Below are 18,989 nucleotides of genomic sequence, written 5' to 3'. Positions count from 1 at the left end.
GAAAGAAGCCGCAGAGGGTTGTAAATTTAGTTGGCTCCATCTTGGGTACTAGCCTACAAAGTAGCCAGGACATCTTCAAGGAGTTGTGTCTCAGAAAGGCAGCGTCCATTATTAAGGACCTCCAGCACCCAGGGCATGCCCTTTTCTCACTGTTACCATCCGGTAAGAGGTACAGAAGCCTGAAGGCACACACTCAGCGATTCAGGAACAGCTTCCTCCCCTCTGCCATCCGATTTCTAAATGGATATTGAACCGGTGAACACTACCTCACTTTTTAAATATATATTATTTCTGTTTTTGCACAATTTTTAATCTATTCAATATACGTATACTGCAAATGATATATTTATTAATTATTATTTTATTTTCTTTTATTTATTTTTTCTTCTTCTTCTCTATTATGTATTGCATTGAACTGCTGCTGCTAAGTTAACAGATTTCACAACACATGCCGGTGATAATAAGTCTGATTCTGACAAGTGTTTGAAGGTATTATTTGGGGTAATATCCGATGGAGTTACATGGTCAGAAGCAAGCTCTTCAGTCCAAGTTGTGCATGACTCAAATTATCTACCAGAGTTAAATAAAATCTGCCAATCCAACACCACTTAATAGCGTGTTAGGATATTGCAGATTTACTGCGGAAGATATGTCTGTTTTAGAGGCAAACATGAAGTGGATGGCTGTGAGAATGAGCTCATCTGGGGTCTCACCATCTTCTCCCTCTGGGAAGAGAAGAACAGAGCGGATAAACTCAGATATGCTGTTATCGTGACTATCTTCACAAAAGAAGATAATCCATCGTGAGTAACTGCAGAGGGACTTCTCTCTATATATAAAACGGAAAAGCATTGCAAGGGTCTTCTTCAAACAACAGCTTCCTGTGACCATAAGATACAGGAGCAGAATTAGAGCTGATTTATTAGTCCTCTCAATCACATTCTCCTGACTTCTCCCCATAATCTTTGTTGCCCTCAGTAATCAAGAATCTATCAACCTCCACTTCAAATATACTCAGTGACTTGGTGTTCACAGCCACTGCAGCAATGAATTCCACAGATTTACTAGCCTTTGGGAAAAGAAATTCCTCTTCATCTCTGTTCTAAAGGAATGTCCTTCAATACTGAGGCTGTGCCCTCTGGTCTAAGACTCACCCACTAGAGGAAACATCATCTCCACATCCACCCTATTGAGGCCTTCCAATGTTTAACCGGTTTCAATGAGATCCCACTCATTGTCCCAAACTCCAGTGAGTACAGGCCCATACATGACCCCTTTCATTCCCAGGATCATTCTCATGAACCTCTCCAATGCCAACACATCATTGTCCTAGAAAAGAGGCTCAAAACTGCCACAATACTCCAAGTACTGCCTGACCAATGACTTACAAAGCCTCAACGTTACATCCTTATATTCTAATCTTCTACAAATGAATGCCAACATTGCATTTAGTTTCCTTACCACCAACTCAACCTGCAAGTTAACCTTTAGGAAATTCTGCACGAGGACTCTCAAGTCCCTATGCACCTCTGATTTCTGAATTTTCTCCCCATTTAGAAAGTGGTTTATACCTTTATTACTTCAACCAAAGTGCATGACCATACACTTCCCTACATACAGTTCCATATCCCACTTCTTTGCCTGTTCTCCTAATCTGACCAAGTCCTCCTGCAGTCTCCCTACTTCCTTAACAGGACCTGCCCCTCTGTTTATCTTTGTATTATTCCCAAACTTGGCCAAAAGCCATCAATTCCATCATCCAAATTATTGACATATAACGTTAAAAGAAGTGGACCCAAAATAGACCCCTGTGGAACACCATTGCCACTGGTAGCCAACCAGAAAAGGCCCCCTTCATTCTCGGTCTTTACCTCCTGCCACTCAGCCAATCTTCTACACACAAAATAATCTGCAGATGCTGGGGTCAAAGCAACACTCACAACACGCTGGAGGAACTCAGCAGGTCGGGCAGCATCCGTAGAAAAGATCGGTCGATGTTTCAGGCTGGAACCCTTCGTCAGGACCAATCTTCTATCCATGCTGGTATCTTTCCTATAATACCACGGGCTCCTCTCTTGTTCAGCAATCTCATGTGTAGCTCCTTGTGAAAGGCCTTCTGAAAATCCAAGTACGCAACATCGACTGTCTCTCCTTTATCTATCCTGCCTGTTACTTCAAGCCCTTCAGTTTCCCAAGACCCTTCCCCTTAGTAACAGCAACTACATTCATTTCTGCCCCGTCATTTCTGGCATATTGCTAGTGTCTCCCACAGCGAAGACTGATTCAAAATACTTATTAAGTTTATCCCCCATTTCTTTGGACCCTATTACTACTTCTCCAGTGTTATTTTCCACCAGTCCAATATCAACTCTTTATATATCCGAAAAAACTTTGGCAACCGCTTTTATATTACTGAGTACCTTACCTTTACATTTCACCGTTTTTCTCATTATTGCTTTTTCAGTTGTCTTCTGCTGGTTTTTAAAAGCTTTCCAATCCTCTAATTTACCATTAATTTTTGCTCTATTATACGTCCCTCTCTTTTGTTTTTATGCCATGGTTGCCTTATCCTCCCTTTAGAATACTTCTGCTTTGAGATATATTAATCACACTGCTGGATGAAAGTGCATATCTGCATCATATAACCCCCCCCCATGAATATTGTAAGATTGCCCTTTTTACATGCCTTTTCTATCTCCAGTTGTCATATGCAGCCCATATGCTGGCTCCTGTTCAGAGGCCTGCATATAACTCCCATCAGGGTCTTTTCTCCCTTGCAGTTCCTTAGCACTATCCACAAGGATTCTACACCTTCTGATCACCTCTTTCTAAGGATTTGATTTAATTATTTGCCAACAGAGCCATCCCACACCCTCTGCCTACTTGCCTGTCCTTTTGATATAATGTATATCCTTGGATGTTAAGCTATCAACTATAATCTTCTTTCTGGCATTGCTCAGTAATGCCCACAAAGTTATACCTGCCAGTTTGAAACTGCACTGCAAGATTATCTACCCTATTCCATATAGTGTGTGCATTCAAATATAACACCTTCAGACCTATATTTGTCACATTTTTCAATTTTTCCTCCATGTTACACTTCAACCCATTCTATCAACTGCAATTTTGCCTTATCATCTGCCTGTCCTTCTTCACAGTCTCACTACACACTGCATCGACTTGGATGGGATACTAACTGCCCCATCCTCAGCCCCATCACTCTGGTCCACATCCCCCTAGCAAATTAGTTTAAATCCTAAACTAACTTCAAGGGTTGTGACCACAGGATTGCTTTCCGTGCCACATGGCTAGTGATGGCAAAAATCGGAAGATTATACAGTTTAATGTATGGCTAAGGAGTTACAAATCATGGTAGAATGAAGTTCTGGTGCTGCTACCTCTCCAGTTTCCTCCTCAGATGCTGCCTGGCTCACTGGGTTCCTTCTACATCTTGCTCGTTGCTCCAGTCTTTGATGTCTCCTGCCTGCTAACTGGAATTGATCACACTGAGCAGAAAACACAATGGAGGATGCCTATGGTGTAGAAGTGGGACCATTTCTTCATGAGAAGAGGATAACAGTCATTCTTATCAATGCAATCATAAACATTTACAATAGGTCCATGAGTGAGAAGAATATCAAGCAGAGTTACGGTCTGTCATCAGCTCTGGAGTTCTAGTCTGTCAAGTATGAGGAAGGATAATGAGAGTTCATTCCTTGCTTTTTGCTCTACATTCTGAGAAATGATGTCAAGAAGATTGAAAGAGTGCAGAGAAAGTTTACATTAGTGTAGCCAGGACTTGAGACCCCGAGTTATAGGGAAGGGTTAAGTAGGTTAGGACTTTATTTCCAAGAGCATAGAAAACGAGGGGAGATTTGATGCATACAAAATTATGAGGGATTTAGATAGGGTAAATGCAAGCAGGCTTCTGTTTCACTAAGGTTGGGTGAGACTAAAACTAGAGGTCATGGGTTAAGGGTGAAAGGTGAAATGTTTAAGGGGATCATGAGGGGGAATCTTCTTCACTCATCGGGTGGTGAGAGTGTGAAACGAGCTGCCAGTGGAAGTGGAGGATGCGGGTTTGATTTCAACATTTAAGTTCAAGTTTAATTATCATTCAGCTACACGAGTATAGACAAATGAAGAAGCACTCCTCTGGGGAAAAGGTGAAAAAGGCATTTTCGAACAGCACACAGGACACTGCACATAGCACCAAAGGCACATACGGTTGCAGTTTCTGGGTGGTAGGGTGGAGATATGTCTCTACCAAAGGAGGTGTAAGACGCTGGTCTACAGGTCACCATTGGGCAAGGTGTAGCAGCTGCTTAGCCTCCCAATCAGGGTCATGGGAAGCCACGGGAGCAGGTGGTGGACGGTTGTATGAGCAGCTGGTACATATCACAAGTCCCGGTTATGCGACTACTGATGCCAGGCAAACAATCGCTGAAGAGTATTAATAACGGCAGGGGTTACCTGTCTTGTTAAGACACTGCCCAGAAAAAGGCAATGGCAAACCACTTCCGTAGAAAAAATTGACAAGAACAATTATGGTCAAGACCATGATCTCCCATGTCATACAACATGGCACATGATGATGATGGTTAGTTTCAGAAAAAACAATCATAAAGAAAAACACAAACATATAGCCCAAGTCCCTGAGTGCCATGACTGTAGAATTGATGGTAAGTTGTCCTGGTCCAGCATGTTCTACCACCGAGTGAACACTGGAGGGCAGCACTGAGTCAAGGGTCCAGCCCCTAACCCAAGTACGAATTCCAGCGCGCCCCGCAGGGGCTCTCTCACATCTCACATTGCCTCAGCATCTCATCTCCTGGTCAGCTGCAACAAGTGACCCCACGGCCTTGGACTGGTCCTCAGCACAGCCAAGGGAACACAACATCCCGCACACCCCCCCCCCACCCACCACCAGTCTCACCAATGAACTAGTGAACCAGTCTTGCAGCATTCTACATTACCAATGTCTACTAGGGTCTTGCGATCACAATAAAAACATCCAAGCCAATCACTTGCACTGCCCAACAGTACATAACAAGTCCAGATGACAACAGAACAATGGTATGCAATAAGTCCAGCTCCATCGCTGTTGAACAACTCGCAGACAGGATAGTGTTGCAGTACTTGATGTTCTTAGTATCCAGCAGTGACTTGCAATTGTGAAAACAGATATACAAGATGAACAAGTACACCTTTGATTGGACCCAGAGTGGCTGCTGAGTTCCACTGTGCCACCATGTTACTGGAAGAGAAATTTGGGTAGGTACTGTACCTGGATGGGAGGGTATGGTCCAGGTGCATGTCGATAGGACTAGGTAGACTAATAGTTTAGCATGGACTAGAAGGACTGAAGGGCCTGTTTCTGTGCTGTAGTGTACTATGACTCTATATGGCCCTACATGTACTGTTCAACATGTACTGAGGAAGGGTAATTTGCCCTCATGTCAGGAAACTTTAGGTTTGCAGAAAACACCAAGGAGTATCCCACTTCCTCCTGCATACACCACAGGAACCCCCCCAACCCCCAAGTTTTGTCAGCATTCCATTCCGGATACTATTTGTAACTGGGACAGTTCACAGGTCAAGTCAGAAATGTGGCTGCTAACTGAGTTTTCAGTTGGCAAAAGATGCCTACAGCCCTCCAGCATCTGGATTTAGTCTCCCATATGCTCGCTTGTAACTATGGACTGTAAATAACTTGGGTACTCACAAACTGGGAGTATCTGGTGATCAGAGGAGGAGATGGCGGAATACAAGTTCTTGCCAGGAAGCCTTGAGGATTGCTATGTCACATTGCTGCTTGACTATTCTGTGGGAGAGCTCTTCCAGCTGAGGGCATCAGTCCTGGGCGAGAAGGGACTTCTCAGAATTATAGATTGGGTGTGCCTGTGCAATGTCAAAATCCGCTGCCTCAGCCAAAGCTTATTGCATTTTGAGGTCGCAGTATGGGGCCCTTTCAAAGCACAGTTAGAAGTCAACCACTTTGTAGTGTGCCCTGTATGAGCCAGACTGGTAATGAAAGCAGATTTCCTTCCCTGGAGGACAACCATGTGCCAGATGGACATTTTTAACAATCTGCCAGTTTCATGGTCACCATTATTAATATCATTTTTTATGCTTAATTATTTAATAACAGTATTTAAATTTCCCCCATTGCCATGGAGGGATTTGAACTCCTGTTTCCAGACCATTAGACCAGCCCTCTGGATTACCAGAGCAATAATTTAATCACGAGGATACTGCTTCCCATGCAGATATCTGTCAACAGATACGGTTGGACCATTCCACAGGAAAAGTAAACCAGGCAGAGTTATACAGCGTCACTATAATATGAAATCATACAATATTGGAGTAATACTGGGACTGCAGATGCTGGAATCTGGAGCAGTCCAGGACCAGGTACAGTCACAGGATGCTAACAAGGCTCTGAATCCAGAAACACAGCTACTAATATTGGAGAAACAGACACACAGAATGTTGCTGAGGCCACATTTGGAATTTGGCATTCAGCCATGATCACCCATCTACAGGAAAGATGCCATTAAGTTGGAAAGAGCGCAGCAGAGATTTGCGAGTATGTTGCTGAGACAGAGTGATGGAGAGAAGACGAGCAGGTTGGACTTTGTTCCTTGAGACAGAGGAGAATGATGGTGATCGTTCAGAGGTGTATAAAGTCATGAGGGCTATCAATCGAGTGAATGGACACAGTCGTTTTCCCAGGATTGGGGAGTCATGAACCAGAGGGCATAGGTTTAAGGTGACAGGGGAGAGGTTTCGTAGGAACACGAGGCACAACTTTTTCACCCAGATGGTGATCAGTATATGAACGAGCTGCCAGAGGAAGAGGCAGGAACATTAACAGTGCTGAACGACATACGGACAGGTAAATGGACAGGAAAGATTAGCCCTCAGCAGACTGCAGATCTCCTGGTTCATCCATGGCTTCTGCTTTGGGTATGTCAAGTATGTTATTGAAGGCACACACTCATCCACGTAGATCTTGATGAAGTCTGTGACAACTGTGGCATATTCATTCAGAAATGAAGATGAATCCGAATATACAACAGTCTCAAAGCAGACCTGTGAGCCCTTCTCTGCCTCCCTTGACCACACTTTTGCAATCTGCTCCAGTAGTGCTGTGGTCCTCAGTCTCTGCCAGAATGCCAGGAATGTAAGTACAGCCAGGGGATTGGACTTCCCAAAATGCAGATGTGGAACAGCATGCTTAGTTAGAGCTTTTTTGGCATTGCTGAGGACAATGAAATAACTGCTACACCATTCAGTAGAAAACAGCAAAACAGCATACTGGCAATTCAGTTACTAAAAACGCAATGACTACATTTAAAATATTGTCTTAGTTATTTAGAATAACATCTAAGTTAAACCTGAATTAAAAGCAAATTACTCTAAAATTAAAAGAAACAGTGGTTGCCCATTAAAGCACTGCACATGTCCATGTTATAAAATACAATGATTAAATATAAAACAGCATCAAGAATTAAAGCTGAAATTAAAAAAAAATGAAAAAAACCAAATAGCTCTGAAATCAAAGGATGGTAGCTGCCCCATTTACCCAAATATTACCCATGCCCACGTATTGAACTTTGAGATTATCCATAGTTCCTACAGACTATGGGAGGGTGTTGGGGGCTTTGTTTGGTTGCACAACAGTCCTGGGGAACTGGCTCAGCTGTTTTCCAGTCTGGATGTCCGGGCAGAGATGTTTCTGTATCTCCTGCCAGATGGTAGGAGATTGAACAGGTGATTACTGGCAACACACATCAAAGTTGCTGGTGAACGCAGCAGGCCAGGCAGCATCTCTAGGAAGAGGTGCAGTCGACGTTTCAGGCCGAGACCCTTCGTCAGGACTAACTGAAGGAAGAGTGAGTAAGGGATTTGAAAGTTGGAGGGGGAGGGGGAGATCCAAAATGATAGGAGAAGACAGGAGGGGGAGGGATGGAGCCAAGAGCTGGACAAGTGATAGGCAAAAGGGGATACGAGAGGATCATGGGACAGGAGGCCCATCCTCTGGGTCCCCCCCCTTGTCTTTCTTCCCGGACCTCCTGTCCCATGATCCTCTTGTATCCCTTTTGCCAATCACCTGTCCAGCTCTTGGCTCCATCCCTCCCCCTCCTGTCTTCTCCTATCATTTTGGATCTCCCCCTCCCCCTCCAACTTTCAAATCCCTTACTCACTCTTCCTTCAGTTAGTCCTGACGAAGGGTCTCGGCCTGAAACGTCGACTGCACCTCTTCCTAGAGATGCTGCCTGGCCTGCTGCGTTCACCAGCAACTTTTATGTGTGTTGCTTGAATTTCCAGCATCTGCAGAATTCCTGTCGTTTAGGTGATTACTGGGGTGGGATGAGTCCATCACAATGTTGTGAGCCCACCAAAGACAGCACGAGTTGTAGATTACAAACAAGAGAAGATCTGCAGACACTGGAAATCAAAGTAACACACACAAAATGCTGGAGGAACTCAGCAGGCCAGGCAGCATCTACGGAAAAGAGTAAACAGTCATCAGGGTCTCAGTCTGAAATGTTGACTGTTTTACTCTTTTCTAGTGAGTTGTAGATTGTTTTCCATATTTGATGGTGGTAACCCAATGATGATCTGTGCAGTCCTGATCACACATTGAAGTGCTTTTTGGTCAATCTTGTTGCAGCTAGTGTACCATACTATCACACCGTAGGTCAGTATGCTCCCAGTTACACATTGATACAGGTTTATCAGCAGCTTTGGGGCAGATTTGCTCTCCTTAAACTCCTAAGATAGTACAGGCATTGCAGAACCTTCCCTACTGTCAAGGTGGTGTTGGTGATCCAAAGGAGCTCCTATGTGATGTTCACTCCCAAGAACTTAAAGCTGGAGAGCCTTTCCACCGCTTCACCATTTATGTGGAGCTTGTTCATACCTCATGATTTTTTGAAGTCGATAAGCATTTCTTTGTTTATTTTCATGTTGAGTGAAAGGTTATGGTTATTGCACCATTCAGACAGTTTCTGCACCTCCCCTGTCTATGCTGTTTCATTGTTATTTGTAATTAATCCAATCACTGTGGTGTCATCTGCAAGTCTGACGATGGAGTTGTTGGCATAGGCAGGGGTGAAGAGAGTATGAAGGAGAGGGCTCGGTACACTGGTGTTCAGGTTCAGGAAGGTGATGTGTACTTCCCTAGTCCGACCGTCTGGGTGTGTTTCGTAAGAAAGTCCAGAATCCAGTTGCAAGTTGATGGTTGAGTCCCAGTTTGTGTAGCTTAATGGTCAACCCGTTAGAGAGTTTGCTGTTGAAGGCAGAACTGTAGTCAATAAAAAGCATTCTGGCATAGGTGCTCATATGCTCCAAGAGTTCCAGTACGACGTGGTGAGCAATGGAGGTGACATCCTCGGCTGATCTGTTTGCCTGATAGGCAAAGTGGCACTGGTCCGGAGTAGTAGCGATGGCGTACTTAATGCGGAACATAGACATCTGACGGCTACCGTGGTGTAACAATGATCACGTCCGTAGCCTCCTCTGTTCTACAGGTGAAATGTTAATGGTAGTCAGTCTGAGATCGCCTGGTTGAAGTTCTTGCAATGTTCGGGAGGGCGTTGGAGTACACTGTCTCACGATTGCTGATCATGGTGTTCACCTCCTCCATCGTCAGCTTGACATGAGTCAGGGGTGGAATGTACCCCGGAATATTTTTTTGCTGTATTTATTACAATACAACAGTGAGCTGCTGTAGCCACAGCTACACAGTTCGAAAACCTCTGACATGAAGCATTTTTGTAGAACACTACTGGTGTATAGCCTCACTCACATAGATACAAGGTCATTCACTATGGGGTACAATGTCAGACAGTACGTCTGAACATACAAACAGGTCACTGTTAAAGTGGTGTCGAAATCAAATGAAATTGTTGATGCTGAAAATCTGAAATAAAAACAGAAACTGCTGGACACACTCAGAAAGGCAGGTAACATCTCTGGGAAGAAATAAAAGAGCCAATGCTTCAGATCAGAGACCGAAACATTGATGAACTGCAGATGGACTACATTTCTATAGACACTTATTGAATGTTTTCTGTGAGGTCCTCTTTTCCACGTAGCAAGGGGACTTCAGTATCTGAGACCAGAGTCACTCTCAGAGTAGATGAGATGATCTACCATCATGCTTTGTTTATGTCTGACCACTGATAAAGTTACGCAGTGCAATAACATAGCATCCTTAACATTATCTGCAGATTTCCTTGTGTTTGCGTTTTTAATTCACTACTGTGAAGCCTCTTCCGGTGATGCCTACACTGAAAAAGTTTAAATCTTCTCTTCGACGGGAGTTCAGTGAAACCATTTCTCACTGCTCCCCATCTGTAATTTCTTCAGCTCTTCAACTTTTCGACCACATTTTGATTCAGACTCGCTATCACAGCCGTATATCCTTTCCTCTCATATCCCCTTTGTCAATCAACTGTCCAGCTCTTGGCTCCATCCCTCCCCCTCCTGTCTTCTATCATTGCAGATCTCCCCCTCCCCCTCCCACTTTCAAATCTCTTACTACCTCTTCTTTCAGTTAGTCCTGACGAAGGGTCTCGGCCCCAAAACGTTGACTGTACCTCTTCCTATAGATGCTGCCTGGCCTGCTGCATTCACCAGCAACTTTTATGTGTGTTGCTTGAAATTCCAGCATCTGCAGATTTCCTCGTGTTTGCATCAAAAATCCCCACACACTTTATCAGTCTCTGAGCCAGGAGACATTGGGAATAAGTAACCAAAAACAGGGCAACTAAATGGGAAAGAGAGGGACAGGAACTGAGAGGTTGAGTGGGAACTCCAGAGCCTGGGGCCTTGACAACCAAAGTCACTATTACCATTATTAATAATACACACAAAATGCTGAAGGAACTGAGCAGGCCAGACGGCAGTTATGGAAAAGAGTAAACAGTTGACATTTTGGCCCGGAACCCTTCATCAGGACTGGAAAAAAGAGATGAGAAGTCAGAATAAGAAGTCAGAATAAGAAGTCAGAATAAGAAGTCAGAATAGAACAGTGCTAATCACCATTATTAATACTGTTATGTTCAAAGAGGATTCAGATGCTGGCATTGTAATATCACAAACAACTCAAAGAATTGTTTATATTACAAAGGAAGAGGTAAGGCTAAACAGGGATTTGGAAGCTAGAGTAAAGCTTTGTTAATTTTTGATGAAAATTTTCATTTAATTTTTCTTTCTTTTTTACTGCAGTTAGAGCAGAGGGGGGTGCCAGGTAGGATAGCGGGAGGCTCCTCTTGTGGGATGTGGGAAGGCAGGAGACGGCCAGTGTCCCTGATAACTACACTTGCAAGAGGTGCAGACAGCTGCAGCTTCTAACAGACCATGTTAAGGAATTGGAACTGGAACAGGAACTGGATGAGGAGTTGATTAACAGGACATACGGTGCGAGGAGGTTACCCCCAAGGTGTGGGACACAGGTAACAGGGTGACCGTCAGGAGAGGAGAAAGGCAGCTACTGCAGAGTAACACCATGGCTATTTCCCTCAACAACATGGATACCACTTTGAATAATGTTGGTGGGGGAATGACCTAGCAGAGGAAAGCCACAGCAGTCAGGTCTTTGGCACTGAGTTTGGCTCTGTGGCTCAGAAAGGCGGGATGGAGGGAATTCCATAGTTAAAGGAGCAGAAAGCAGATTCTGTCGATGGGGAAAGAGACACCCAGATGGTATGTTGTCTCCCAGGTGCCAGGATCAGGGACATCGGTACAGGTCCAAACATTCTAAAAGGTGGGGGGGGGGGTGGTTAGCTGGAAGTTGTGATACATATTGGTACCGACAATATAGATAAGAAAAGGGAGCAGGTCTTTAAGAAAGAACATAGGGAATTAGGCAGAAAGCTGAAAAACGGGACTTCCAGGGTAGTAACATTTGGACTGCTGCCTATGCCACATGCCAGTGAGGGTAGGAAAAGGATGATTTGGCAGATGAAAGTGTAGCTGAAGAATTGTCAGGGGCAGGGCTTCAGATTTCTGGATCATTGGGATCTCTTCTGGGGAAGGTACGATCTGTACAAAAAGGAAGGGTTACAGCTGAACACAACGGGGACCAATATCCCTGCGGGCAGGTTAGCTAGACTTGTTAGGGAGGGTTTAAACTAATTTAGCGGGGTGTGGGAACCTGAGTGATAGGGTAGAAGATGGGACAGTTGGTATAGAGCTAGATGCAGAGTGTAGTGGGACTGGGAGGAAGGACAGATAGAGCAAAGTTGCAGCTTGTGGGCTAAGTTGAAGTAAAACTTAGGAGCAAAATTCTCAAGTGTGACCAGCACAGGACTGCAGGTGTTATATTTGAATGTACACGGTATACAGAATAAGATAGATGATCTTGTAGTGCAGTTAGAGATTGGCATCACTGAGTTGTGTCAGAAAGATCATAGTTGGGAGCTCAACAACAAAGTATGCCCATTATATCGAAAAGACAGGCAGGCAGGCAAAGGCTCTGTCAGTAAAAAAATGAAATCAAATCTGTAGAATGAGGAGATATAGAATCCTTGTGGGTAGAGTTAAGAAACAACAAGGGTAAAACAACCCTAATGGGAGTTATATACAGGCCTCCAAACAGTAGCAAGGATGTGAGGTACAAATTATAATGGGAGGTAGAAAAGACATTTAAATAAGGGCAATGTTATGATAGTCATGGGGGATTTTTTTTATAGGCATCCGTTAGTCTCATGAGACTATGGATTTGTGCCTTGCAAGGTTGTACAGAAGACCAGCAGTTGCCCATGCTGCAAGTCTCCCCTGTCCCCACCACCGATGTTGTCCAAGGGAAGGGCATTAGGACCCATACAGCTTGGCACTGATGTTGACGCAGAGTTAAGTGGTTAAGTTGTTAAATGGTTAAGTGCCTTGCTCAAGGACACACACACTGCCTCAGCCAAGGCTCGAACTAGCGACCTTCAAATCACTAGACGAACGCCTTAACCACTTGGCCACGCGTCATTGGGGGATTTTAATATGCAGGTATACTGGGAAAATCAGGTTGGTGCTGGACCTAAGTATTGGATCAAATTGTAATTTTCCTTACAGCTTAATAATGAATTATCTGATTGTATTTTAAGTTGCTTTTATATACATAACATTTTAAAATGCCTCTAGTGGCTATACAAATATAATTCCGGAAGCTTTGGACTGCATCAAGTAAATAAGCGTTTTTCTCAATGGTTAACTTTTTACTGCAGTATTGAGTAAGTATTTTCTAATTGGATTATTATTATCTATAGATTAGAATGGAATTTTTCTCATCACTATGGTATAACAGTAGCTGTTTGGTGCTAGGCACCATCTTTTCTTTAGTTTCCGTAAGTAGTAGACCTCTGTCCCTGTTTGTTTCAACTTCCCTTTGTTTTATCAATTGTTAATTAAATGATTGTGAAGCAACATTTCTTATGCTTCATTCCTGACTTCTAAAAGAACCTTGATTTAAACATCAGAATCCACCACAAGAGGGGGACTTTGCAGAATGCCTATGAGATGGCTTTTTAGAACCACTTGTGGTTGATCCCGCCAGGGGAAAGGCACTTCTGGATTGGGTGTTGTTGTTTATCATCCACTTTAATGATCTAGATGATAATGTGAACCGTACCAGCAAATTTGTGAATAACATCAAGATTGGAGGTGTAGTGGATGATGCAGAAGGCTATTGTCCGAACTCAGGGACCTGAGTTACAGAGAAAGGTTGTGTTGGCCAGAAGAAACTTCAGTCTGATCAAAGACAGGGGAAGCCGACAAGCCAGTCGTCTTTGTTTCCCCCATTTTGTGGACTCTGAACAGTTTCTTGCTCTTGGATAATCTAATGAGAGCAACTGAGGCTACGTCCACACGAGACCGGATAAATCTGTAACCGAAGACTCTTCTCTTCGTTTTGACCCTCCGTCCACACTGAAATGGCGTTTCCTCCCCTGAAAACCGAGCTTTTCTAAAACCTTCTCCAGAGTGTTTAAATCTGAAAACGCCAGGTGGGCGTTGTAGTGTGTACGAGGTAACCGGAGGTTTTAAAAAGCCTGTCGTCCCTTTCATCGGTGAAGAGACTATGGCTGTAGGAAATGTTTCCAGGGTCTCTGTGGGAGTGGGAAGATGTTGGTGGGGCCACCTGGGGGTCTGTGTGTCCGTATGTGTAGCTATTGTAGTGGCTGTGAGGCTGGTATTGTGGCGGTGAGAAGTACTGGGGGGGGGGGGGCAAATCCTCTGCAACAGAGTTAGTCAGTTTTTCAGTGTTCCTTGTCAGCCGGGTCATACTGTCCGTGAACTCCCTGTCGGTTGCCTCCATATGGTAGAGTATTTGTTTTTTTAGTTTTAAGCCCTCCTGCGTGAGAGCCAACAGCTGCCCGTCGTTTGGCAATTTCCTTTTAAGTTTTTCAAGTCTGTAACTGGACAAACGTGCACCAAGTATACCGTTTTCTCTTTGCTTGTTTTCTGTAGATGTGTCCTGCGGCCTTTGAAAGGAAGCTCTCCAAGTACGCAGGACTGGTCAGCAACTGTCAGCAGGCTGGATGGAGAGCGAGGTGTCTCCCAGTGGAGGTTGGTTGTAGGGGATTCATAGCCCGTTCTTTAGTTAGAGGGCCTTCAGCATTTTGGGCATCGAGGGAGAGAGGAAGAGGAGTGCCATCCGCAGTACCACCGATGCGGCAGAGAGGGCCTCAAGATGGCTGTGGCTCAAAAGAGGGGAGCCATGGAGTCATAAGTAGCTAGCCATCCGGACACAAGCTGGGGTCTGATCAGCCCCGGCTGGGTCACCTGGAGAAGGTTGTATGATGTTGAAAGACCGGAAACACCTGATGATTCCAGGAACATCACTGAAGATGTGTCCAGATGCATCAATAGATGTATGTACACAGCTGCGCATGCTCAGTAGGAGGAGATTCGCCCAAATACCGGTTTTAATGTGGACGGAGGTATTTTCAAAAAACGCCTGGTGTGGACGCCTATCGTTTGTACGCAAAACCGGTGTTTTCAACATTATCCGGTCCAGTGTAGACGTAGCCTAAATGTGGACACAGGAAGCTTCAGGTAATGATCTGCTAAACCTGAGACCATCTCAAACAAGTAGCCATTTGTTATGTAAAGGGCGTGGACTCTGAACTGATTCTTGACTCTGGGACAATCTAATCAGAGCAATATACCTGAGACCATTCTCAGAGGAGCAGCTACTTGTTATGTAAAATGCCAGATCTGCAATCGGTAATCTCGTTAGACTGGGTTGCCTCATTTAACTGGCAGACTCATTTCCCAGGTAATACCCTTTCTCTTCATTGAATGTTCATGGAGAGTCAAGGAATTCTCGTGGTGTCACAGGGAGACAGTTTGTGAACCATGTGCTTTTAGTTGAAACAGTAAAAGTTACTTGTCGGTAAATACCGATTCTCTGTACCCCACTGATCATCATTAAAAGGGGCGATTCTTGTTGGTAAATACAGATTCTCTGTACCTCACCGATCACCATTACAAGGGTAACACTTGGATACGCTAGGACTTCATTCCCTGAAATGAAGGGAGATTTTTCTGGACAGTGTAAATAGATGCAGGCATTACCCCCTGAGACTGGCTGAGAATAGAACTTGAGGTCACAGCTTTGGACTGAATGGTGAAATATTTAGGGGGAATCTTAAATTCTTCAGTCTGGGTGGTGAGAATGTGGAATGAGCTGCCAGCAAAGGTGGTTGATGTGGGTTCATTGCACCACTTAAGAGAAGCTTGGAGAGGTACATGGATGAGAGGGGTATGGAGGGCTATGGCCCAGGTGTGGCTAGTTGGTGGGACTATGCAGAACAGCTCAGTGTGGTCTAGATATTCTGAAAGGTCTGTTTCTGTGCAGTAGTGCTCTATGATGCATTTACTCTTGGTAAGGGAACTGCTTTGTCCAACTCACAAGAAACTGCAGAGAGTTGTGGGCACAGCTCAGTACATCACAAAAACTAGCCTCCACTTCAAGGACTTTGTCTACACTTTATGCTGCCTCAGTAAAGCAGCCAAAGTATCAAGGACTCCACCCACACCAGATATTCTCTTTGCTACCCTTTCTTGTTGGGCAGAAGATACAAAAGCATGACAGCATGTATCACCAGCTCAAGGACGCTGTTCTATCCCACTGTTACAAGACTATAGAATGGTCCCCGTATACAAGATGAACTCCTGACTTCACACCATCTCCACTGCACTTTTTCCATAACTGCTTTTCCCTTGCACTACCTAAATATACTGAAGTGATGAAATGATCTATATTGATGGCATGCAAAAGAAAGATTTTCTGTGTACCTTGGTACACATCAATTTACCATGTTAAACTGATTGGCCTGTATTTACTCAGTTTATCCCTTATTCACTGATGTAGAGATTGAATGTTACCTCCACAAGAACTGGTCATCTTTATAAGTAACATCAGGGATAGGTGCATCTCTCACAGTTAGACAGGTGAGGGAGGCTGAGCTCAGGTAAATTCACTTGTGCTGGTTCACTCACAACCTGCCACAAGCCCCTTCTAACCAGAATCACTTCAGACTTAGCCAGTGTGAAGTGTGCTAGCCATGTGACCAAACATCTACTGGTGTTAAGTTCCTGCACCTGGAGTACATTCAAAATTTAGTGTTTCAGGAGGGACCAGATAGTATGTATCTGAGGACAGCGGTGGAAGAGTCTGGCATGCTGCTTGTAAGGTATGTTTACAGTCAGCCAGACAATACAACAATCCATGGATAACAGGCTCGTGTTATCTCACGAGCTTCCGCACCCAGCACGTCATTCTTTGTAATTTCTGCCATCTTCGACAGCATCTATTACTAAGTACATCTTTAATTCCGCCCCACCCTGCCACCACTCTCTGCTTTCCGCAGGGGTTGTTCTTGATGTGACTTCCTCTCCACTGACCTAGTACTGACTTCTTCAAGCAGGACAAGTCTGTCACCTGTCCTGCCACCTCCCTCCTCACCACTATTCAGGGCCCCAAATAGTCCTTCCAGGTGAAGTGACACTTCACTTGTGAGTCTGTCAGGGACGTCTATTGTATCCAGTGTGCCCTGTTGCATCCTTCTCTACACCAGTGATACCTGAGGTATATTGGGAGACCACTTTGTCCGTCTGCCACAAAAGGGGTAACTTCCTGCTGGTCATCCATTTTAATCCTACTTCCCATTAGGACATATCAGTTCATGGCCTCTCTACTGCCACAAAGAGGTCAAACTCAGTTTAGATGAGTGACACCGCATATTCCATCTGGGTAGCCTCTAACCTGACAGCATGAACATCGATTTCTCATTCCTAATTTCTCTCCCCTCTTCCTTCTCTCTTTTCCATTCCTCATTCTGGCTCCCTTCTTACTCCTTCTTTTCTCCTCACCCGACCAACACCTGTCTGGTAACCCTCCTCCTTTCCTTTCTCCCATGGTCTACCCTCCTCTCCTATCAAATTACTTCTTCTTCAGCCCTTTAACCCTTCCACCTATCACCTCACAGCTTCTCACTTCATTTCCCCCACCTTCTTATTTTGGCTTCTTCCCCTTTCCTTTCCAGTCTTGATGAAGGGTCTTGGCCCAAAATGTTGACTGTTTACTCCCCTCCATAGATGCAGCCCAACCTTCCTTCAGCATTTTGTGTGTTGTTCTGGATTTCCAATGTCTGTAGAATCTCTTGTGTTAAAAACATATGATACCACAAGCATACAGTACCAATGGGGGCTAGAGTCCAATACCAGATAAAGACACAATGTTCTGCAATCAATTGCAGTTGTACAATATAACAGGGAAGTGTAACCAGACACAGTTATACAGTATTATAGACATGACATATTGTCAAACTGCACCACAGAGGAATGATAAGGACACAGTTATTTAATGTTACGAAGATATAATAACATCTAGTGAACTGTGAATAATGACCTGGTATCTGATCCGTGAGACAGTCATAGGAATTTTGGGGTCTGCTATCTGACGCATTCTCACAGTCTGTCAAATGCCTGATACCAGCTAATTTTGTACACAGCTACATGGCTGATAGAAGATACCATGAGAAAGTGCTAGAGGGATTCTCACATAACACAAAAATGGTGTCTGATATTAGTTAGCTACATGCTGCTGTCGGTGTACATTAACACAGACCTGTAGATATCTGCAACCAAAGACATACAACACTGCAGGGATACACTACAAAAGACACATAGCACTGCTAGGGTCTGTTACTACAACACCGCTGGGGTCTGCTACCAAAGACACAGTCCTGCAGCGATCTGCTACCAAAGACACAGTCCTGCAGCGATCTGCTACCAAAGACACACAGTACTGCAGAGGTCTGCTACTACAGCTCTGCTGGGGTCTGCTACCAGACACAATGGAGGAAAGTTCTTTGATGAGATGGATACTTGTGAACTCACCCCACAGTCAAAACAGTTGAAGGAGGAGTGAAAATAAAGTCGAGGACCACAGCCGTACATCTTTAGAAACATCTCGGACAGAAAGAGACCCAGAAAGGTGAATTCGGCATAGTCTGAGAAAAGGAAATGGACGGATTAGAGAGACCAGATGGTGTGAGAGGCACAGCAAGATCCCATGAGCAGCCCCAGTCTGCATTGTTGTCACAGAGCTGCACCAGTCCATCCCCAGCTCTGGCCTGTTCCCTGGGTGCCTCTTGTTGAGGTGTTAGGAGTGGGGTGGGATAAGGACGGGGGAGGTGCAGAGCAGAAGGACAGCAACTCTTCATATGTTGGCGTTGAAGAAATAAGAGCTTCCCACTTCAGGTCAGGCACTGTATCCCATTGCAGAGCAAGAGCGCCTCACTGGTTCTTGTCAAATATAGGGCATAACAAAAAATTCATTTGCATTCATATACTTTTCAAGAACTCAGGTTATTCCAAGGCACTTTACTTCTCAGCAGTGCTTATGCTTCTTTAACTGTGGCTGATCTCAACTATTGTCATGACTAACTTTTGTCAAGGGCAACTAACCAAGATTT

General features: G+C 44.4%; 1 protein-coding gene across 1 annotated transcript in view; it reads right to left on the bottom strand.

Moving 5' to 3' along the window:
• The window catches only part of LOC134354620 (probable voltage-dependent R-type calcium channel subunit alpha-1E), a 484,959-nt gene that overhangs the window by 251,614 nt on the left and 214,356 nt on the right, over positions 1-18,989 (bottom strand). The window contains exon 11 of the mRNA XM_063063634.1: positions 18,412-18,524. Coding sequence (XP_062919704.1) covers positions 18,412-18,524 — 113 coding nt within the window. The remainder of the gene's footprint in view (positions 1-18,411; positions 18,525-18,989) is intronic.

The sequence above is a fragment of the Mobula hypostoma genome, chromosome 12 (assembly GCF_963921235.1).
Source record: "Mobula hypostoma chromosome 12, sMobHyp1.1, whole genome shotgun sequence".
Classification (NCBI taxonomy): domain Eukaryota; kingdom Metazoa; phylum Chordata; class Chondrichthyes; order Myliobatiformes; family Myliobatidae; genus Mobula; species Mobula hypostoma.
Note: the sequence above shows the minus strand (reverse complement) of the source record. Positions and strands in the feature narration are given on the sequence as shown.